Source organism: Perna viridis, chromosome 9 (genome assembly GCF_037379345.1).
Source record: "Perna viridis isolate PV_CMFRI_1.1 ecotype Kerala chromosome 9, ASM3737934v1, whole genome shotgun sequence".
Lineage (NCBI taxonomy): Eukaryota > Metazoa > Mollusca > Bivalvia > Mytilida > Mytilidae > Perna > Perna viridis.
This window is the reverse complement of record NC_142453.1, coordinates 11,196,757-11,220,371: the sequence shown is the minus strand read 5'-3', so window position 1 is coordinate 11,220,371 and position 23,615 is coordinate 11,196,757. Positions and strand designations below refer to the sequence as shown.

General features: G+C 32.7%; 2 protein-coding genes across 4 annotated transcripts in view; one reads left to right on the top strand and one right to left on the bottom strand.

Annotated features, from left to right (window-relative positions):
- Positions 1-219: 219 nt before the first annotated feature.
- The window catches only part of LOC148606687 (CDP-diacylglycerol--inositol 3-phosphatidyltransferase-like), a 36,752-nt gene continuing 13,356 nt past the window's right edge, over positions 220-23,615 (bottom strand). The window contains exons 1-6 of one of the 2 annotated variants that reach the window (XM_088544850.1): positions 11,198-11,361; positions 9,221-9,355; positions 8,403-8,556; positions 8,020-8,101; positions 6,005-6,086; positions 220-4,675 (exon numbers count right to left, since the gene is read on the bottom strand). In XM_088544850.1, coding sequence (XP_088400976.1) covers positions 4,530-4,675; positions 6,005-6,086; positions 8,020-8,101; positions 8,403-8,556; positions 9,221-9,355; positions 11,198-11,237 — 639 coding nt within the window. In that variant the 5' untranslated portion in view covers positions 11,238-11,361 and the 3' untranslated portion in view covers positions 220-4,529. Of the gene's footprint in view, positions 4,676-6,004; positions 6,087-8,019; positions 8,102-8,402; positions 8,557-9,220; positions 9,356-11,197; positions 11,362-23,615 lie in introns of those variants that run through there. The other variant, XM_088544851.1, reaches the window with a different exon arrangement.
- The window catches only part of LOC148606686 (uncharacterized), a 47,961-nt gene continuing 35,736 nt past the window's right edge, over positions 11,391-23,615 (top strand). The window contains exons 1-2 of one of the 2 annotated variants that reach the window (XM_088544823.1): positions 11,391-11,623; positions 16,785-17,913. In XM_088544823.1, coding sequence (XP_088400949.1) covers positions 11,486-11,623; positions 16,785-17,913 — 1,267 coding nt within the window. In that variant the 5' untranslated portion in view covers positions 11,391-11,485. Of the gene's footprint in view, positions 11,624-11,869; positions 12,061-16,784; positions 17,914-23,615 lie in introns of those variants that run through there. The other variant, XM_088544824.1, reaches the window with a different exon arrangement.

Genomic DNA, 23,615 nt, shown 5'->3' with positions numbered 1-23,615 from the left:
CCTAGAAGTTTTGTATACTGTCAATGCCATGAAAATTTAAGTTGAAGATGTAAGCTAAGCAACAATCAACCAGCCTGATAACTGTCACAAAAGACACAAGTTTCAAGGAAATCAATGTTACACAATTTATGTCAGCACTATAGCTAAAAACAAATTGAGCCAAAGATATTGACTTTTTTTTTAAATGTCTTATTCTTTTAAAATTAACAATTAAAACTCTTGTGTAATTTTATTTGTATTTATTGCACACTACCAATACATAAAAGCCACACTAAAGTTATACATTAATTTCACTCACCAACCTAGAAATTTGTTCAAACATTGTTCAAGTTACTACCTCAATGTACTGGGGGGAGGGTGAGAAGGTACTTTGTATTTGACCCCACCAAGCATACATTTCCTTTCATTGCCCTCAAATAACAACCACCCATCAAATTTTAATAGGGGTGCCTTCCGTCCCCCACCATACAATTAATTCTGGAACAGCCCTTAGCAGTAGGTAAAAATTCTGACTATTACTTTTATGTTATTGATTATTTTTACCTGTTCATATAATAACAAACAGCAGATGTAAATTTTTCAGAAGTATATAAACATTTCTGCAAGAACTTTTTCATTTTGTATAATGTGAAGAAAAATGAAAACTAAACTAACAATATACAAATGATATACAAAAAATACAAATAGTAACAGTATGAAAATACAGAAAAAGATATCAGGAAAATAGACACCAGATACTGTCTGTGGAAGTAAGATTCAGATGATAATAAAAACCTCAGCACTCTACCATAATAATTACCCCACACACTCTTTTGGAACCTCAGTCTCACAAAAGGGATTATGGTTCCCATGCAAGCTTTTATGGTTACCAACACTTCATCCAAAATTGCAGGGAATCCAAAAAACAATGAAGGCTACATTTTGACATCAAGTATAAATCTATGAGTTTTGCCCAAAGCCCTGTCCCAAAAAGTGGTCCCTCACAAAATACCATCCAAACTTTTATAGATACACATCAAGAATACATTAAACATGGTATTACTCAAATTGATCATATTGTAGAAAATGTGGAAAATGATGAAAATAACTGGATGAGACTAGAACTTGAAATTAGGCTACATAATGTACTGCAATACAGGGTTTTTTCTGTAATGATAAATAACTGATTGATGCAAAGATCAGGCAGAGGGTGACATATTTAAATAGAACTTCTAGAACTTAAATGCATTGGTTTAATAATTACTACACTGCAACATAAAGTGGATTTGCCTGATTCTTACATGGAACAATGCAAAAATGCAACAATAAGTGATGAAATAAATATTATTCATCTAGACATCTAGAAAAAGAATTGATCAAATTTACAACATAATACATGTTAAAATATTTTTTTTAAAGTTTAGACCTGTGCAACTATTTTTCTAATTGCCAAATCTGGCTGGATGAACTACATGCATACTATAGTATAATTATGATAGGCAAAATTTAAGAAAAATTTGATTGGTATTAATTTGAGGTTTTAAGCAGTCATGCAAAAAAAAGTAAAGCAAAAATTTCTATAAAAATATCTTTTGATCCTAATTTTGTTCATGTGTTAGAATGTGCTTGATATTCAGTGCTTAATATAAGACTTTGTTTTTGATAAATGAAGAATCACAGATAAAGTCATAACAGTGTACTCAAGACAATTAGATCGATGCATTGTGAGTATTATCTTCAGAAACTCTAAAAATCAAATGGAGTAATGTGAGACATGATGTAGACTACAGTTTGTAAATCTATAAAAAAAAAAAATCCTACTGCTGTGCAAGCGACATGAAAATTAATACATATTAGAAGAAATAAAAATACCTTTATCAATTGTCTTGACAGAGTACATGGAAAAGTTTGTTTATCAACACTAAGTAAGGAAGATGCACTTACAAAAATATAAGAAAAAATATTATCTGGAATGTACAGAAGTTTACAATTGCTAATAAAAATATCAATCTAAAGTCAACCATCAGAGTTTATATCACTCATTTTTCTATGAGTTTAGTTCTTTAAAATGTATATTATAAGTAATTTGTTGTTACTGCTCTTATGTTTTATTGACATTTCTAAGGATTTTTTTTAAAGAAATCTTTTTCAATGTAAACTTTTACCAAATGGTTTATCTTAAAGATATCAACTAAACCTCATTTCTAACCTATATTTGCAATATCACGATTGGTACTTTTGTATTATAAATGACAAAAGTAAAAATGATAAGCTAAATTAAGAAGGAATATTCCTAATTTTCAAAGACATCTCAAAACTTCTTGATACATAAGCGGACTTTCAGATCAGCAGCTTGGGAGTTTTTATCATACCAAAAACAAATCTGCCGGTCAAGTGTGTACGTGTTTTTCAATTTCGATCGCCTGCAATACTTGAGGAATGACATATTTACAAACCTGTATAAACTATCAAAGTTGATTTGTTACAGAAAATATCTGTGGCCAATTACAACTGTTACATACAGTTATTGGGAAGAAGCGGAAGAGGCTTGAGTAGAGGTTCTTATGTAACTTCTCACTCAAATAAAGTTTCAATAAACTTATAAAAGCAACCAAACTTATCATTACGAAGTGGAATTAAACAGTATATTGTTGGACTTTATAGATAATAATTAACCAGACATTAGGTCCGACACAATCATGGAATTTTATTGCACCTTCCCGAACAGTGCAGGTCAGGATCGTTGGACCAGCAGATTTTGAGATGTCCATTTTCAGTGCACGAATATATCACTGGTTCAAATGATTCTGAAGTAATCCAGAACATGCACAAGAAATTGCCAAAATTTAAAAAAATAAGTTCATGTCATGTCATAATTCTAAAGAAATATTACCATTATAAGATGAATGAGGTAAAGTCTTGACAAAATATGGTAATACATTGAACTTTCATTGTTAACAAGAATTATACTGTTTTTCAACAAAAAATTCTCTCTACCTACAGAGTAAATTATCCATGATTAAGCAATGTTATGTCTAGAATATTTGTCAATATGATGAAGTAAACTGTTCCCAGATTACAGTATATGCAATATTTAAGTGTCAGTCCCTGTAAGAATCAGGCAGTAGGTTAAATATGGTATGAAAAAACCATCATTTTGATAGTATAATTTGACTATTTGCACCTTCAGAATCAAAGAAAACATATAAGATTTTCCATATCATGCTGGACCATTGAGTTACAATTTCATAGAAATACACTGAAAATAAACATTTCAAGGGCAGATAACTGTCAAAAAACCTCATTTTTGTAAGATTCTATTGAAAAACTTTTGAGCAAATCACATGATGCAGATTGAGTAATGGTCTTCAAATAGAGAAAGCACCCTTGAGTAACATTTTATTGTCAGATCCATGGGGTTCTGACATTCATGTTTCTGATTGATCCCATTTTGCCTGATTCTTACAAACACTTACACTTAATATACTGGTATATCAATTTTAAGCTGTAAAACTGAACAATGTCTCATAAATATCATCTGTATGATAAAGACAAGTTGTGTGTATGAGGGAATGAGGAGTGTAGTATTATTTGCAAGAACATATACAAAATGTTCATAAAACTAATTTGTAATTTCAAAAATTAGAAAAAAAAACATGATCAGTAACTACAATGATCAGAATCATCTAAAACAAAAATTGTAGGCAATAGGGTATGGAAGTCTTGTTCAAGTTTCATTTTCTTTACCGGATTTCCGATGTAGAATGTATTGAAAACCGAAGACCAATCTGCATTTTACTGTTTACTTCCGGGTCCTCAAAACACTGTATAACAATGCAAAATCTTCTATTTTATGTTTTTTTTAACACTTTCATCATGTAGAAATAGATATTTGTCATTTATTATCGGTATTGTTTACACAAAAACATGTTTTACTTTAACCCTGAACTCAACGCTCTCTAAATGACAATCTCCATGATTTTGAAAGGTAGACTAGGACCCATTCTAGAGAAATCACGGAGTCACATGACGAGACTTACATACCCTATATTGAATAAATTACTATATTAGTTTCGAAAGGATAAACATTTGAAAATGAAAATCTTGCTCAAGATAACAGTTTGGAGCCAATAATACTTATTTACGCTAAATACATCTTAATTCTTGGTGCTGAAAATAAAAAAATTGGTTTCCCTGATGAAAGTATGTACCCATTTCTCACCTCACTGGTGCTAAGGCATGCTAAACTTACTGTAAATATATTAAATTTCACAGTTACCAATTTTCAAGGATTCTGTTAATTAATATATATATTCACAGTTTTGAAAATTGATTAGCATTTCATAAAGATCCATTTTTTTGTGGGTACTACTGCTATTCTTTGTGCTTAATATTTGTCTACATCAAAAGTAGCAAAAATAAGTAAACTGCTTGATTAACATGTTTACAGTAATATTATCCCTAATAAGCATAACATCAAACATATGTGGCACAGTCATAAAACAAATTAAACAACATGATTCTCTACTACTTCTTTGGCTCTATTGGATTTATTGTTGTTTGTTTCCTGCAGCTCTTCTGTCAGCAACATCAACAGCAGCGACATTCTGACATGCTGCTATGAATTGGAGGACACTTATTCCAGTCTTTATGATGGACAGTGGTGCAGACAGGTAGAGTATTATCTTAAATAAATCTAAAACAAAAACATAAATTATATATTTCTAGAAGTCATCTGAGTTTAAAGACATTATTTAGTCTACTTTGCAAAGAAAATTCTTTTGTTGTTATGCACTTACAGACTATTACCCCAATTAAGACCCGTTTTTTTGTACAGTAGTTTTCCCTTCCATTTTGTACAATGTTACATGAGCAACTTAGCAAATGTTTCAAAAAAATGCAGAGAGCACTTACCCTACCAGTGCACCAGGACTATACTCCTAGTTGTTTTGGTCTTCATTTTTTTGCTTTGTCTTTTTTACTTTGTTTATGATTCGGAATCCCCTTTAACTGTTGTTTCCCATTAGTTTACTGTACTAAAGGCCAATTTTTTTAAACACTACACAATTTTTGTAGAGTTATTAGAATGGTTACATTGGATAACTGAACAGCTTGTTATACAAATAACTCAGGACAAAGCATTCTGTTGAGGCTTCGCCTTGTGTTTTGCAGAGAAAACAGTTGAGGTCTATTCCAGGACAAAATGCATATAGAAAGTTTGACATGTATAGATAGAAGTATTTCAATCGTTCATAGGAATACATAATTCATATAGAAATTTTATTTTCATTCCAAGGGTGGTGAGGTTTAATATAATGTGCTGTACTTAAGGATGTAGATCTAGGGTAAGGGACTCAACTCTTACAAATCATTGGAATGTTTTTATTCAACCATTAACATCAACCTCATGTAACTTTGATTTATTTCATTCTGTTTCAAAGGAAAGCTTGAAAGACTTTGGTGTAATTGAATATGATACAAACGTATCAATGATTTTAAGAGTTATGTCCCTTACTATAGGTCTACCTCCTTAAAACCCTCTCATACACTTTTACCTGGAAAAAGAAAAAGCCCTAAAACAGGTATGACAGTTTCAGTATTTGTTGATACTGATGCCTGGACCTGTGTCACCCTCATATATTTATAACTCCACTTAGAATGTTAAAAAACAACAGTGTGAGCGACACATTTCCTAAAGCAATGTACCAAATGAGACCATAAACTGATGAAAATGGCGAAGTTCGACATGCTAAAAAGGCAGGAAAATATTAATCAAATTTGTCCATAATAAGTGGTGCACATCTTCAGTATGTGTAAAAATACTGAGCAAAGTTTAAATAATATCAACTTTAATCTTTTTGAGTTACAGATTATACAAAGTAGGTAACCCCCTAAGAGTAACTGATGGTCAGAGTTTAGTGGCTACCAGACCTGCTTTCATTATTGGTAATGCAGATTACAATGCAAATCTTTATGCCACACTTTTTACTATTATATGAATAAGACCCTCCATTTTTCTACTTACTGAAAGGTCCTGGTGTGAAATAATTCAGGTACAACATACAGTAGAAGAGTTCATTGGCTGAACACATGATAAATAAGATTTTCTATAATGAAAAGAAGACAAACTCACATTCTCACATTCAAATAAACAACAGATATAAATCATTAACAAAAGAAATTTCAACATTGAAACCTGTCTCTGTATAGACTCAAAAATCTCTTTGTTTTGCTTTTTATTTGTATTTTTACCATGCAGCCATGCACAAAGCAATTAAAAAAGTTTTATAAGGTTCAAAAGTCAGGAGAAACCATTTTTGACTGGTACATGTGTCAGTAATAATAATTATTAACCGAAACTACATTAATTTAGTCAGATGATTAAAAATGCCATTAAAGAATTAAAATGTACATTAAGAAATCATTATGAAATTATAATTGAAAATAAACTGCTTTGTAGCATGCAGTTTGACACTACTGAAGGGTTTATTCCTCGAATGTCAACATCCTACCGACAATTTACCTGTAAAATTTTGTTGGCGTTCAAGGAATAGGTGTCAGTGGTTATCACAACAAAGGTGCATGCTTATCAAAACATTCATATTAATTAACAGATAAGTAAATTACAGGTGACTTATTTCAGTTCATATTTATTCCAGTTGTTAATTTTTTTTTATTTTTTCTTTTTGCGGTTTCTTCACAAAATCATACATGTATATGTATAGCACAACATAAGACTTTTGAATTATTTTTGTATAGTCCAATAACTTGAAAATATTTCAATCTATCATTCTACTTTATGTATGAATACTAGTACTAGAATAGTTACTAAGTATGAGGTTTTTATTCAGTTAAATAAAATATTTGTCATTGCAACACAATGTAGAAGATCCGTTTTTGCAGTAAGTTGTTTAAGGAATATACTCTTTTTACTATAATTCAAAAGCACATGAGGCATGAAAAGTAGAAAAAAAATATATTCATATTAATTAGTTTAAACTTTAGAATAATAAAGAATGAAATAAACCATCAATATAAAGTTCAGAGTTTGAAATCATGTTTATTGATGTTAAATTTCTGAATTTCTTTAATATTTTTGTGTATAGTTTATACACTTCTTAGAATAAAAGTTTAAATTATATTAAAATTTTATTGTATTTTTACTTCTTCTTAATAATTCAATTTTATTATATTCTTACACATTTTTAAAAATCGTATTTTTTTCCATATAAAAAAGATATAAAATGTTACCAACTTCACTAATTAATTTCAACGGTTAAATATTTATCAAAACATTTTAATTGTTATAAAAACAAATATTGTTATAATATAAACATCTATTGAAATTTTTTTGTTGGCATTCAAGGAATAGGTAACATACAAAATGTTGGCATTCGAGGAAGACACCTACTGAAGAGTTCAACCCAGAATAATTTGTGCAAGTATAAACACAAGATTCAAACATGATACAGCTAAAATATTTTGAGAGAGAGCATATTAAAACAGCTTAAATTACCGCAACATTTCATTTTCTGTAGAAACATTGATTTTGTGGGGTTAAAATTTTGGGTTTCTTTTTCATCGAGAACTTTTTTCGTGTGAACTAAATTTTGTGGTTTAAACAATGAAAAAATACTACTCTTATGCTTATTTTAATTTTGTTGGGATTTTAAGGAGGTAGACCTGGGTAGGGGACATAACTCATGAAATCAGTGATATGTTTGTATCATATTCAATTTTACTAAAGTCTTTCAAGCTTTCCTTTGAAACCGAATGAAATCAGTCCAAGTAACTTTGATGCTAACATGAGATTGATGTAAAATGCTGAATACAAACGTTCCAATAATTTGTAAGAGTTGTGTCCCTTACCCTAGGTCTACCTCCTTATTTTCAATGATAATTCTTATAATGAATGTTATTTAATCCAAAACGAACATTTTAGTTTTTACTATATCTAAAGTAAAGATTTATGTGACAAAAAAGATGCAATTACCCACCCAGTTGTGATAGTATTGTATAAGAATGGTATTCATTACTCACCCGGTTGTGATAGTAGTGTCTGAGGATTGGATTTGACCCCAAGTCTATTGTCTTGTGACTATCTGCACCCTTCATCAAGGAACTGGAAAATAATAGTGTTCCATTACTTAAGTAAGATTACTTGAATTTTGAAAATCTCATGAAATGATGATGTTTTGTTTCTTGTAAGCATAAGCCTGTTATATTGTACCTGTACTATCAAATTAATTTTGATTAAGAATACTTTAAATATCAATGTTAGAAATCTGCTTATACTTAACAGTGGTTCAAAGGTTAAGTCTTGGTGTTGAAAATTAAAGGTTGAAAGAGCTCTGCTTTTATAAAGAGTTTGCTAATTCCTGTAATTTAAGGGAGTATCCCTGAAATTATTTTAGCATAAAAACCTTTGGACATGGAACCAATGGCTCATGATATCAATCCACATTGACAACTGGAAGAACAGCATGTAATCAGGATAGAAGTAGCACAGAGCAGCAAGCAGGCACATTGTAGCACATCTATCAATTAGCATGTCTAACAAAGCCCCAAGTTTACTACCTAAAAAAGAATGGAAAATACAAAACAATGATGTACATCATGATGAATTTCTTAAATACTGATAATTCAGTATATGTCATAGCAAAAGAAATTAACTCAATGAACAAGAAACATCAAGCATAAGATTTCATTATCATAAGTTTATGTGCTCTTCTTCTGTCCAACATGTAGACGTCATAATAGTATGAGTGTACTTAATTATGTTGTTTGTAACAATCTGGTTTTGTATTTCAAGTCCATATCAGCCAAACCAAAAAAAAGAAAAAGAAAACAATTTTTTTTATGAAATTAGCAATAAATAAATAATGAATTTGCAATATAATTCATTTCAGTTCACAATTACCGAATGTACATTAGTTTTAAATGTGTTAGTCAAGTCTGACATAATTTACTGAAAATTTCAACATCTAAGATAACAAATGACAAAGCTTTAGTAAGCATTGGCATTGGTGTCACCAATAAGCCAAAACAGACAAAAATTGGGTTATCTGTTACAAACTGCTGCTGTTAGGATAAGTATGTGATTCCACACCTTATTAAATCCTTGAATATGTTGGTAAACACATAAAAGATTTTTTTTAATTAAGAGGCCATTCTCTGATAACTTTAAATTCTGCCTTAAAAAGTTAGTTAGAAACAGAATATATTAATATTTTAGTTTTACCCTGATTCAACAATCTTGCAAAATGTCCATCAAAAGCATCTAAGAACCCACTTAGTAAGTACCAAAAGGCTGCTGTGATATAGTCTGTCCTCATGTAATAGAATGAAATGAAGGCTGTGATTATCCTAAAGTAATCTGCAAAGGAAAAAAAATAAAAATAGTTTAATTTGACAAGAAACAACATTGTAAGTACAATGGAAACATGCAGTTTGGCCCATTTACATGTTAAATTAGGTTTGGTTTAAATAGGTGTTCAGTTTACTAAGCCTCAAAGTGCATTGAGTAGCAGTCTTTAATTATAAAAATCAGACAGTACATGAAGGTGATTCATGCATGACAAAAACTTTAACCTTGATTTCTTATTCATAAACAGTTACAGACCATATAAACAGTCTTCATTTTTCATTTGCACTTTTGGGATAAAAATCATATAGATTATGTATGAAATTGGCACTTTGCACAAGTTATTATTCTTGATTTGGCTGATTTTAGAGTGAGATTGAATGCATAGTTTTCTGAATAATACAGATATAAACACAGGAAGGAAAGTTGTTATTTAAAAATAAAGCATATTTGTATGTGGACCAAAAATATAACAAGAATATGTATGGTATATATGTCAAAGAGACAGCAACCCCACCAGGATGAAAATGTCAGCCCAAGACCACCAATTGGTTTTCAATTAACGATGAGAAAAAGCATTGTTTGATTGATTGGTTTATCTACACCATGAATCACCTCTATCATAGGTAGTGTCTGAATTTTATATGGACTGGTACTTAAATCTATATAAAGAGAGTATGGTTAAGACAAGATTTGGATTATTCTGGGTTGATTCAGACTGGTTTCACTTGAAAATTTGAAACTACATGTATAAAAGGAAAATATTGAATAAGATGTAACCCATGTAACCATTGTAACCTGTGTAACCTCTGGGTTAAGAAAGAAATTCAAATGTACTGTAACCTTAAATATACTTAAAGTAACCAGTGTACCCATGTAACCTAAATTAAAATGTACTGAATAATGTTCCTACATCATATGACCAGATGTAAACAATGTAACCTAGGTTTCGACTGAAATTCAAATTTATATGATTGTTGTGTTACCATCAAAGAATCATACACTATATTTTTATTTCCAAGCAACCATTACAAATTACTGCCCTATTACTTTGTAACCATGTAACCTGATGTAACCATACCTGTTACTGAGGTTACATAAGGGGGTATGCTTAATTATGCACACAATATTTGGACCTACCTACATAAGTGCATACTATGTATATACATGTATGGCATTTCTGAAATACATCCCTCCTGTCAGACCAAAAGATTTCGAGCCATTTATGTTTCAGAGCATCTACAATTATTGGATGTCGCTAATCAAATTAATCAAGAAAAAAGACATTGTGTTGACAGTCAACAAATTGAAACTGTGATTAGCGACATCCAATAAATGTAGATGCTCTGAAACATAAATAGCTCGAAATCTTTTGGTCTGACAGAAGGGATGTATTTCAGAAATGCCATACATGTATATACATAGTATGCACTTATGTAGGATTCTAGGAAGTAATAGATTGGTTGTTAGCATGTTTAAGTAAATCTTGCATATTCCCATTGTGTGAGACATTAGTGTGATACATTTTCAACTAAGTCAAATGTTATTGGGTCATTCCATTTAATATCTATCAAAAGGGAACTGGGGTTGATGTTTCCATGCATGTGAATTCTGACACCTAAGATTTTTTAGTACAACAATAAGTCCCGTCCCTTATAGACAAAGCTTTAAATCATGTTTAGTTATATAACTCTTAAAAGTAATGCAATGACACTAAGAAGTGATACTTTGAAGAAATTCACGACCAGGCATAAAGTTGATAAAGTGCAACTTGGATTGGATTTGAACAGTTCATCTGTAACTGAGTGTATGCTAATAAATCAACTGAGATCGTGGATTTATAACGATATTTACCAATAACATTGGGTACAAACAAAAATATGTTATCTGCCATATTGTTTCTATCTAAATGACGCTAAAATCAAAAATATTTTATGACAAATTAGTTATTTATCATTTCCAAAATTAAGCAGACGAAGGAATCGATGTCGAAAATTCGCCTTCTGTGACGAAGTAAAATATATTTACTTCAAAACGTTTTGATGACACTTCGCACGCCACAAAGGTCATAAGATCTCACAATCAACGAGACTTTCTCTTAGAGACCAAAAATCGGGAATTTCAAGATGGCTTCGTGGTAAAATGGAAAGCGACGCCGAAAATGCAAAAGAAATAGAAGCTTATTCCTTCTTGCTTGGCTCTGCAATCAGAAATGAAGACACGGATCAATTTTTGAGTGTTTATGACTCAATAATACCACCAGGCTTGTCAGAGATACAGGTATTTTCGTGGTATCGATGTCACGGCCTGATTTGTTTTGAAAAAAAATAGCATGTTTTCGACGGTCAAAACTTGTTGTAGGTTTTAATTTTTTTTGTTTTATGAAAATATTGAAGAAAAATGAATATGAAGTTCAATTTTTCTATGCCGAACAGTTGTTCACGCGCTTTCTTCACTTTAAGAACCGTTTTTCATATGTTACTTGCGAAATATTTGTGTAGGATTTTGACCTTGGAAATTTGCATCTGATAAATATTCATTAGCTAATGGTTGTCTCCCGAGTAGTGTGTGTCGCTGCCCCTTATGACGTGTCTGTGCTTATGTTTCAAGAAGAATTCCCTAATGTAGTCTTCCTTCTAGAAAAATGTCATCACTTTGTCCTCAAAAGAATGTTTGCTGATCAAGACTGGCATTCTAATAAGATGTAGTTAGCACAGGTAGGCGGCAGCAAACCAACATGTCTGCACTTATGTGTTCTAAATATGGAGCAAGTAGGTGACACCATACAGCATGACATTTTACATTAGTGTGTTCCTCTTTTTGAAATGACATTCATGACATTGGTGTCTTAGCAATTTGAGAAGTCTCACATCCTTGTTATTTTCTGTTTATCCAATGTAATCTGAAGTGAAGAGGTGAGAAGTTCATGAAGGTGTGATTATCATTCCTTCAACCCCATTGCTATGATATCTTTTTGGTTTGTTTTGTGCCAGTTTCACCAGAAACACTGTAGTTGTCCTACTTATTCTGTAATTGTCAAATTTCCCTTCATCTCTGGCAACATTCCTTCAGCATCTGCTTATGGAATTTTCATATCACAACTAATATGTTGTGCCAGAGCTTCAGGGATCGATTTCCCCAATTTTTACCACTTGCTAAAAAAAAGCTGATTTTTTCTACTTGCTAAAATTTATTGTCACTTGCTAATTTTTTTAATATGTAATTAAACAATTTGAACAACTAAAATACAATCAAAATACAACGACTATTGGTTAAGGCCATAAGGGACATTATTGGGCCTCTTTGTTTTCTGTCCATTATACCATTAGCGTGTAACATATGGCCTTGACTCGAAACTGTCCATTGCCTTCCCACTCATGTCAATTCTCATTAAATGATTTGAAATTCCCCCATTTCCTAACGGTCATTGAAGAAGCAGTAACAGCTTGATTGATGACAATGTTGTTATTGTCCGGCTGGCTTGTGGTGCCACTATATGCTTAATCTAAGCCTACTTCTGAGAATTTCTGTTTGTAAATGTTATTTTAAAAAGCCGTAATTTGTCAACTCATGCCGGCATAATAAATATTGACCTTACAAGGTCATTTAATTTTCTTGTGTATTACCCCGATGAGTAAAACACTTTAAGGCAGGAGAAATAACCCTCATATTAAGCGTTCTAACGATCCTGATGTGGCAATAAAAAAACACTCACTAAAATTTGCCTACAAGATTGAAGTCATCACTACAGAGGTTTTGTGGTCATCCACATAAACTCATGGATTGTTACTGTGTATCTATTTGTACCTTGAAAACTGATTTGCTCAACATGTCACAGTCTTTACGAAGGTTCATCTGATATCACCGGTAAAAATGTAACAGGACTTGTAAAAAAATCTGGAGAGCCAGACCAGAAGTCTGGAATATTTTCGATATTAGTCACTCTTGATTCAGATCAAAATGGACGGTAAAACTTGGTTCAGTCCTGAAAATAGTATGTCATCACAGGACCAAATGTCCTAAAAAAATTGAACCTTTTGAAAGACTAGTGTCATAGTTTCCTTTCCTCATTCGTCTACCCTGGTCTTGACTTTGTATGAGCAACTCTGCCGATGTTTCTAGAAAAGCAGAGGATGCTTACCTTATTAGTGTACCTGGTCCATGCTCTCAGTTTTTAATTGAGTCCGAGATGCTCATTTACATTTGTTACTTTGCATGTATTATTTTGGTTATTTTATGTTCTTTGTTGTGTGTGTGTGTGTGTTGTCCAGGTCTGGTCTTAGTCCCTGGATTACATTCTTTTGGTTCCCACTATAATCTTGATTCCCTTGGTTACTCTTACTGAACTAATAAACCGTTCTAAAATGGTCAAAGTAGAACCTAAAATATCAAAGCGAAAAGACAAAAAGTCCAAAACAATTGCAATTTATCTGACTTTGTACAGAAATTTTAATTGTGATGGAAATGGTAGGTTAATCCAGGTTTTGTAGCGATTTAACCCTCCAACTTCCATATAAATTGTTTCAACACTAACAGGCAGCATGAAATTGCCACCAGGCAAGTTTTGTAAAATCTTAGATCAGAAGCAAATTTGAAATAAATGAAGGATACTTTGGCATTTTTACAACTACAGTAGTGTTCGCTAATAACGTACAGGCTTATTACGAATTCAGGTTTATAACAAATTAGAACATATCTCCCAGTCCCAGTGTTTTAAAACTAATGCATTTTGTCATTGATATAATGAATTCGTTATAGCGAAATCAGGTATATAACAAAGTATTTCTTAGGACCCGGCAACAGATTTATTGCTGAAGTTTACCTGGATAAAACAAAGGGTCAATTTAATTGTTATGCAAAAATCGGATGCCAGTTGTCTGCTACTCACGGTAATTGATTAATAAACAATAATGACACCCAAGCCATTGAAAAATTTAGCCAAAGAACATCCCAATTTGTGAACTTTTATCACTTGTTTTAATGATTACTTTTGTTGGTAGTTCCATCAAAACAATAGTTTTTCACACTTCAAGCGGCCGAATATGCTGTGTAAATTACTGCAGACTAGAAAAAGTTTGATGAATAAAACTTGTCAGAAAATTGAAAAGAAAGGAAACTGATCTCGATACTATGTAACAGTTTAACAACGTGATGCTTATCTTTGTTCAGGGTCTCCCATGGGCGCCCCACATGATGATGATTGAGGGTTTTTACGGTCTTGACTATCCTTAAGGATCTCGCACAACTGCCCCTTATGGGGATTCTGTTAGTAAATGTCTGTTAGTAGTTGGAGGTAGCAGAGCCCAGCCTTCAGGATACCATACCGAAGATCTGTCAGAGGATGTCCTACTAGTGGCTGGGCTGCTCTGTTGACGCTCTGGCCTACTCTCAGACCCCATGTGGGTCCGAGAGCATTTCCCCACTCTAATTGTTTGGGAGTATGTCAACCTGTGGAGTGAGGCACTCCTCAAGAAGGACGGCTTATTACATACACTGATAAAAGAGAAAGTATGCGAGTTTAAAAAAACAACTACAACAGCAACAAAAACAATTGTTTTCTTTTTTATATATCATTTATAATAAATACACATTACAAAACAATTATTTAATTAACTGTTAGAAAAAAAGCATCAATATTGGCGATAATACCACTTTCAAAAAACAAAAGGGGAGGTAATCCTAGTTTTTAAGAAAAAAGTTTCTGATATAACGAATGATGCATATAACAAAGTAACTAAAACAGTCCTCTGAGATTGGTTATAAACGAACTCTCCTGTATTATTAAGGGTAATTACAAAATTACTGAACTGATAAACCCTACTTAAATGGTCTGAAGGAAATTCTTAATATCAACGCAAAAACTGCAAGTCTTGTATATTGTAATACAAACTGCTACCAGGCAAATTTTGTAAAATCAGCAGTCAGGACAATGCAGAAGATAAATTGATAATCTTTGGTTGGAAACCGAACACTTCGTAATAATATATGGATTTTGATAATAAAACTTTTCAGGCAGCATATGAAAGGTAAATTTTTACAACCCACACTAGGCAAAAAAGTTAAAGTTTGTTATTTTCCCAACCTTTACAGAGGTGCGAACAATTTTATTTTTCTGTCAGACATTGGGGCTGACAGAGTAGCAAGTTCTGCCAGTTCAATATTTTCATCCAAAAAATAAAATGAAATGCTATAGAATAAATGTTGACCAGGCTTTTAACACTGTATTATTTTGTCATCAGAGTAAGAATTGGCCCAGTGATCTTTATCATAAATCTTCCATGCTTATGAAATGCTTGACTTTTTTTTATTGGTTTGATAGGGCATGACATATTTCTTGCTCTTCAAGTATACAGAATATACTTTCTTCCTGAAGAGAAAGATACAAAATTTTTTGGGTCAAAATGGAAATGGTACAAAATAAATAAATAATGAAAAAAAAAACATACATGACTCATTGAATTCTGCTATTTCAAATCTGGATTTTATTGATACAATTCTTTTTTTCTTTTACTGTGTATTTACTTCCTATTTTGCCAATTTCCACTTGTTTGTTGACCTCGTATAATCATCCCTGAAAAACTGGTTCCTACTGTTAGATTGTTTGTTTGTTTGTTGGGATTTAATGTCTGAGCAGCAATATTTCAGGTATATTCAGACGATGAACATAAAATTGATGATAAAATGAACTAAATGAAAATAATGAATGGAAAAAGGGGTCGACAAATTTTGATTGCCACTGGAAATAGGGAGAGGTGGGTAGGGTCGGGCAATTTAGCCTCCTGTGGCGTAGCCCTATGGTTCCTACTCCGGGAGAATACCACAGTAGGGTTATTTAACGTGCGAGGAACATGGCATCTTTCCCAACACGGTGCACCACTATGGTTTGCGATCAGGTTTTCTGTATTATAGCCTGACAACCCCAGCATGTAACACACCAGGGGTGCCCTAGCCCCCGGCTAGGGTTCTGAGCACTATTTAGTCACCTTTTACGACAAGCTTAGCGCTGCTGCAGGCCTATTCTTTTAACACCCGGACCTGCACGGGTCTACTGTTAGAATAAAACTAAGGAAACAGGAAAGTTTACTTTAATAAACTTGATTAGGATGTATTTCCAAACAATACACTGAGGACCAACAGACCTCTAATTATTGGCAGTAAAATATTGCCTGCCATTAGGCCTTGCACAACAAGCCTTTTTGCTAGACCTGTAGAAATTTTGCCCGTTATGTCTGACTGGTCTGACAATTGAAGGCATCACTGCTTTTACTTGCACGATTCTTAGGTGAACCTGTACTTAAAAGGTAAAACAATGTTCAGTTACAAAAGTAACTACAATGTATTGTAATCATGAAACTTCACATTACTGACATTATATTTTGTACAGGTTGAACTTTCAATTTGTGCTAGGCATTTTTGAAACTTCTTTTTTTTATATCTTCAGGTTGAAACCATCAAGTATAAGGCAAGAGAGATAGCAGAGTTGACAGAGGATAGATATTCAGCATTGGTTACGAAGGCCAGAGACTTTAGCTTGGCTCAGAACAGAGGCACAATGTCCCACAGGGACAGTGGTCGCTCTGGGTCTTACAAGTTAACAGGTTCACATGTTTGTCAGGATGATGATTCTGATGATCAGGGCCACAAATCGGAATCATCATATTTTCGTCCTAACTCTGATGTAATCATTGACATTCCCTCGTTCCAAGACGAGGAAAAGCGAACAGACAATGACTCAGGGATTTATAATTCTAGTAAGGCAACAACCAGTCTGTGTAGTAACTCTGATCAGGAGGAGAGTGAAGGGGAGGAAAGGGCAGCCAGCTTCGACTACTTCCCCCAAGTAACAAAACTTCCACAAATGTTTCATACAGATTATGATGAAGCATTTGATGTTGATTCTGAGAAGGGTTCACAAGTTGATGTTGAATCTCCTCGTAGTGATAAATCTGCAAACAAAGACAGTGACCAAGAATTTTACCCAGGTACAGAAATGACAACATTTCGTAACTACAGCCGCGGATGTGATGATTTTGAAACTGATGAGGAAAGTGATGAAGACAAATCTGTTCCTCATCGCTATATGTATGGTACCAGTGCAAGACGAGCTGGTAACTACTACACACCAATGACACAGGAAAGTAGTGAAGAATATGGCGAAATGTCCTCATCTACATTTTCATTTGACAATAGCCGTAGAGCTTTAAAAGACAAAACTGCTTCTTCTTTAAGAGGAGTAGATGAAAGCATTCTATTTCCACTTGGTAGTCCAACACCTAGTCGCTATACTAGCTACAGTAGATACAATAATAGCAGTAGTACTGGAACACGTGTTGAGAAATCAATGTATTCTCGCCATGATATGGACGATGATGTTTTCACAACTGGTGCTAAAGACCCACCTTTTGGTCATGGCCGAGACCAAGTTGACAAAGTGGGCAAATCAATTTGTTCATTGTTATCTAATAGTGCTTCTACTGTTGATGATATGCCAGAGGGGCGACCTATCTCACAGAGTCTTGATCTGGCAGATGATGGTAGAAGAAGAAAGAAGAAAAAGAAAGGATCAAAAGGTTTGTATTAAGCTTATCTACACACATCAGGTAATATACATCTACTACATTCAAAACTACAAAATGTACATGTACAATGTATGCAGTGTTCAAAATGTCCAGTCAAATGGTAACAAGTTTTGAATAATTTGATGTACATTTTGTAAGTGGGCACTGCCATTGTACTGATCAAGTACAATGACTTATACAATACACTGTACATGTATAATGCCCTTACATATTTACAGATTTATTTGACAGGCTTTAGGAATTGTCAGGTCGCGAGGATTCCCTGATCAAATCTGACTGTTTCAAAGCAAGTACAAGTAAATATATTGAAATTTTTAGCAATGTTCATGTATTGTTTTTATCCTGCGACTACATTATCTAAATAAAACATGAAATTTTTCCAAAATAGTTCAATTTTTTCAGCAACTTTGGGTGCAGCGATCGGGCAGGGCACCTCTAAACTAATTACCCTTTGCTGTTTTTGACGTTCATAACTGAAAAGGTAACCAGGAGATGATGTTATGCAGAGGAGGGATGAAGCTTTGCATTATTTGACACCCTACAGTTGTATATTTGTAAAGTAGAAAGCTTAGTTGCAGGATAAATATATATGTACATTTATAACTGACTTTCACTAATGCATTGTTCTAGGATAATTTAAAAAAAAATTAGGTCCCCATGGTAAAACTCTAAATGAATATTACCTATCCAACATTTCAAGTCTTCTGTTCAAAGTTAACAAATCATTCTTTTTGTTGCAGAAAAAATCTTTTATTTTTTTCATATTATATGCATATGAACTTTGAGACCAGTGTGTGATCTCATTATGTATGATAAAGGGTTTAAAATCATGTCGGGTAAGCAGTGATTTAGCTAGCGCTTGTCATTTTCGCCATTTACTAAAGGATTTCATAAATGACGAAAATATGTTAGATCGTTTTCGTCACTTAAAATTTGAGAAGTGTATAAAAAATTTCATTAAAAAAGTATCGCGGATAAATTTTCGTCACCTTTAATATAAATGTTGTTAAAAACTGTCAATCGAAAGTTACGTAACATCTGGCCTTATGCTCTGACAAGTTTATGACCCAACGCTTAGTAATTACCTGGTCAACCAGGTGTGAAATAAATTCTATTGTTGTTAACCTGGCATCCCTGATATGTGCATCGTTAATAAATCCTTTAAAATAACAACAGTTGATCAATCTTTTGAGCATTAGGAACACAAAAGATAATCCAAGGGTTTCACTTGACTTCAGCCCGTCATTTTCTACCGCCAGAAAAATCTTCTGAGTTTACTGGAGTCATTTCTGATTTTAAGTATGTTTAAAATTCTATATATCCTTATTTTAATGATTAGTCATGTCAAACGATTTTGATTTTTAATATATCCCAACCGATATTTACTTCCGTATAAAAACAAACCCATCACGAATCTCACACTTATATAGCAATCTATTTTTAGAAATTTAAATGCAATAATCTGATGTGTGTCTGGTCATCTAATGGATTTCAATTAATTTTAATGCAATACCGGACAGTTAGGAAGTATTAATCAATGATAAATGTTTATTATACGATTCTCTTATTCTTGAAACGAAATCGCAATGATTATGAACTTCTTCAATACGACTGATGGTCCAGGGTCAAAGGTTACTAAAAAATTACCACCCAGCAGTAAGGAACAACCGCTTACAGAGTTCAAAATTCTACAGTTGAGTTTGCCAGTGTGGCCAAGCTCCTTTCTATCTCTGTCGTTTCTGCTTTATCTTCTGGTGACTGTGAGAGGAGATTTAGTAGGTACAATCTGATCAAGACCTGTCTTAGGAACAGGCTCAAGGTTTCATCAGTCAATTCTCTTCTAAAGATCTGTCTCCATCCTTTTGATTTGAGAAGTTTTAGGTTGGAGAGGGCTTTTGAGGTGTGATGTTTGGCAAAGGACAGGAGGATTTTCTCTTATTAGATGAGTGTCAGGTCATACCATAATAGTAGCTTTTGTCAGATAGTAGCTGTTTTTAGACTGAGTGCACCAAAGCTTTGTCATGATGTAAAAAATCTATTTTTCTAACAGTAACTATTTTATTTTATTACATGTTCAAAATGTACATAACAAACATGTTTTCTTATATAAAATAACAGTTATTTTGTTTTAAGATTTATTGTATTTATTGTTATGTCTGTATCTGTAAACTTATAGTAAATATATTAAGCACGTTTATATCTTTAGTTTATGATACTATTCACTATTAACAAAATTCTGCTCCCATAATATGTCGTTTGTGCTTTACGCAAAAGTGACTAAAGCCCTCAAAATCCTAGCTAAAACCCTGCAGGTAAGGAAACTGGTTCTTGAAATGTGTTTCCTGGAATTTCATTTCCACATTAATTATGAAGCTCGAATATGTCTAGATAGTGTCAATGCCTACTGGTAACCCAGAGTTTTCAACAGGAGGAGGCACCAGGCAAATTAGACCACTTCTTTTCAATGAATCACATGCTAAAATTTGAATTTTGCTATAGAACTTGAAAAGAAAAAAATTCTGATTTCACCTGTTAAAATTTTTATTTCTACTTTTGAAATAAAAGTTATTGAAATCCCTGCTGGTGTCGAAGGTAAGTATACAGTATGAGTGAGAGAAAGTACAAAGTAACAAAAGCAAATGAGCAACTTGGACTCCACTAAAAACTGGGAGCATGGACCATGTGCACCAGTAGGGTACATGTAAGCGTTCTCAGGTTCTACTACATGTATATGCCACTACCTGAGGACACTTACCCCACTGGTGCACCTGGTCCATGCTCCCAGTTTTTAGTGGAGTCTGAGTTGCTCATTTACTTTTGTTACTTTGTATTTATGATTTTAGTTACTTTATGTTCTTTGTTGTGTATGTCTGTTTTCCATGTCTGGTCTTTGTCCCCAGATTGCATTCTTTTGATTACCGCTATAACCTTGGTTCGGTTGATTACTCTTTCAAGATGGGAAGTACATGTATAATGGTTCATGTACATGTACATGTATACTGGTATCCATCTGTCATTCACAGTTCTTGCTATAACTCTAAAATGCTGCCACCAATTTTTGTGAAATTTTGATGAATTGTTTTCTTCTATTGATATATGTATGAGTTCCCTTTCCTTCTTTTTAATTTCCGGTTTTTCATTTTTGAGTTGTGGGACTTAATTCATACAAATATAGGGTGATTTTATGTTTTCAAAATATAATTCTTGAACCATTGCAGCAATGTCAATGAAACTTTGGTTACTTGTTTCTTTGTATTGATTTAAGTTCCCTTTAATTTTTGTACCATATTTTGGTGTGTATAATGCACACATATTTACATAGAAATTATTTCCAGAACACGGGGGTGCCTATTGTACATCAATACATGAGAATTGGCCGCGACATTAAAGATTTTGGTACATGAAAAGACATTGTGTGATGTAAACAAACAAACCGGCAGTGAAATGTTACTGAAAGAAATTATATCTAATCATCAAATACATCTTTAAGTATTAAATTTGTAGTGATATTTTCTTCAAATCATGTTTAAATGACTTAATAACATGTTTCAAACAAAGGTTTACAATATTTCCTTCTTATACAGCATGGTTAGAAATTTATCTAAAAACTAAAAAGTAACTAATTCCTTTTTTTGTCAAACCCTCCTTATCAAATGCTTGTACAGCTGAAAATGATTATTCTGATACTTATTTTGATTGTTTCTGACAATTTTCTTTCTTAAAAGTATGTTTTTAAATGAAAAATTGTGAAATTTGAGGTAGAAACAAAACCGGAAATGTCTGATTTTCCCAACTTTCAATTTGTTTTATGAGCCATTTCATACATCCTGTGTTAATTTTATCATGCTTCGAAATTAAAATTATCCAATTTATGTAGCTGCTGACGTTTACATGATGTTTTAGTTTGCATAGAAGTTTCTTTCCTTCACATTTTCATAGGAAATACCGCTTCAAGGTAAATAAATTGACCAATCAGGTGCAAAATATAGATTTTTTTTGTCTGTCTTACAAAATTTTACTGCAACCTAAGTCTAAAAAATTTTCTTTTCACATGTTCAGACCTTCAAAATTGCAAAAAAAACAGTACTTGAAATGCTAAGGATTGAACAATCTTATCTTAATTAAGCTTAAAATAAGTCAGAATCCCATGCATTTGTACATGTACAAAGCTTTTTATTTCTTATAAAATATATTGTGTTATTTTTGTGTTTTTTTTTCTTCACCAGCTGCAATATTACAGAAGGACTTGATAGAGTTCTGTCTTCATCTGAGATCTGGATCTCTGATTTTGTTGAAAATTTGTAGAAAGATTCAATTTGAGAAATATCATTGCATTTGAAATATCATGTTGGGATTCAACATTTCTTTAATGGCCAGGGGATACATACAAATGTACATTATCATGTAGCTATTAAGTTTGCAAACCAGCTGAGGTTTCACTAACCACTTCTAATGTTTCCATTACTTTACATGTTAAAAAAGTAAGTTTCAAAGTTTCACTGTGAATTCCCAAGACAAATGACATCTTAAAGTTGCATACCATCACAAATCTTGGAAAATAAGACTTTCAAATTCAATATGCTAATGGTACAAAGATTGTAGAAATTCTTCACAAAATTTACTGTAATAAATATTACTGAAAATCCTCATTTTTACCTTTTCTGCTAACTGACAGCGTGGAGGCAAATTACTCACACATGTAAACAATATTCATACACTTCTGTAGTAAATTACATACATGCATATGATTTTAAAGTACACATTCTCAGCTTTATTTTGACTACTTTTAATCAGAATACACACAAATAATGCACTTACAATGCATAGGTCTATGTTCAGTGTGTTTTTGGTACTACATAGGGGAGGGGGGGGGGGGTGGCCATTTGACCCGGACGTGGTTAGTGAGACCTGAAGGTGCCACATTGTATACATGTATTTGTTATGGTCCATAGAGAAAGGCTATAAACAGTTACTTGAATAAACCTTCGGCATCAACATATTGTTTTTATTGGTACATGTAGGTTTGACACAGAGTTGAGTTAAGGTTAGGCCACAAAAAAAAGAGTTGAAATGTCTGTTTCCAGGAATCCTGCTACCCTACATTTTATACCTACCCTATTTTTGTGCCTACCCTAAACATTTTATGACCACTAGGCTTCAGCACTGTTTAAGTCTAGGTCATTTCCCTATAACCTCAATGTAAAATGTTTTTGAAAAATAAAATACTTTCTCTACCTACCTACTCTATTGTTTTCTTACTGGTAGTAGGAAACAAGACCATTTTTGTTTTGCTTTACATAAAGCAATGGTTTGGGTTAGAAGAGGGCATGTATCGTTTATTGGATTCAGTAAAAAGATCCTATTCAAATCAGATTTTTTTAAAACAAATTATGTCAAAGAATTGACCATTGAAATTTTGAATGTCATTGAAAATGATTTTTTAAATCCCAATCACTGGAAAAGATATGCTTTAGGTCACTGTGGCATGTTAAACTTAACCTCATCAGCTAAAGCTGTGTAAATTACAAAATTGAATTCCTTTTTGACCCTATTAATTACAAGTACATGTCTAAGTAGGTGTGTTGTTCTCATGATCTTTCAGTCCACTTGTGATAAAAATGTAAATTGTATTCAATACATGATGTATTTTTTCCCTTTTATTTCAAAGCATTGTTTGAAGTTGACTTTAATTC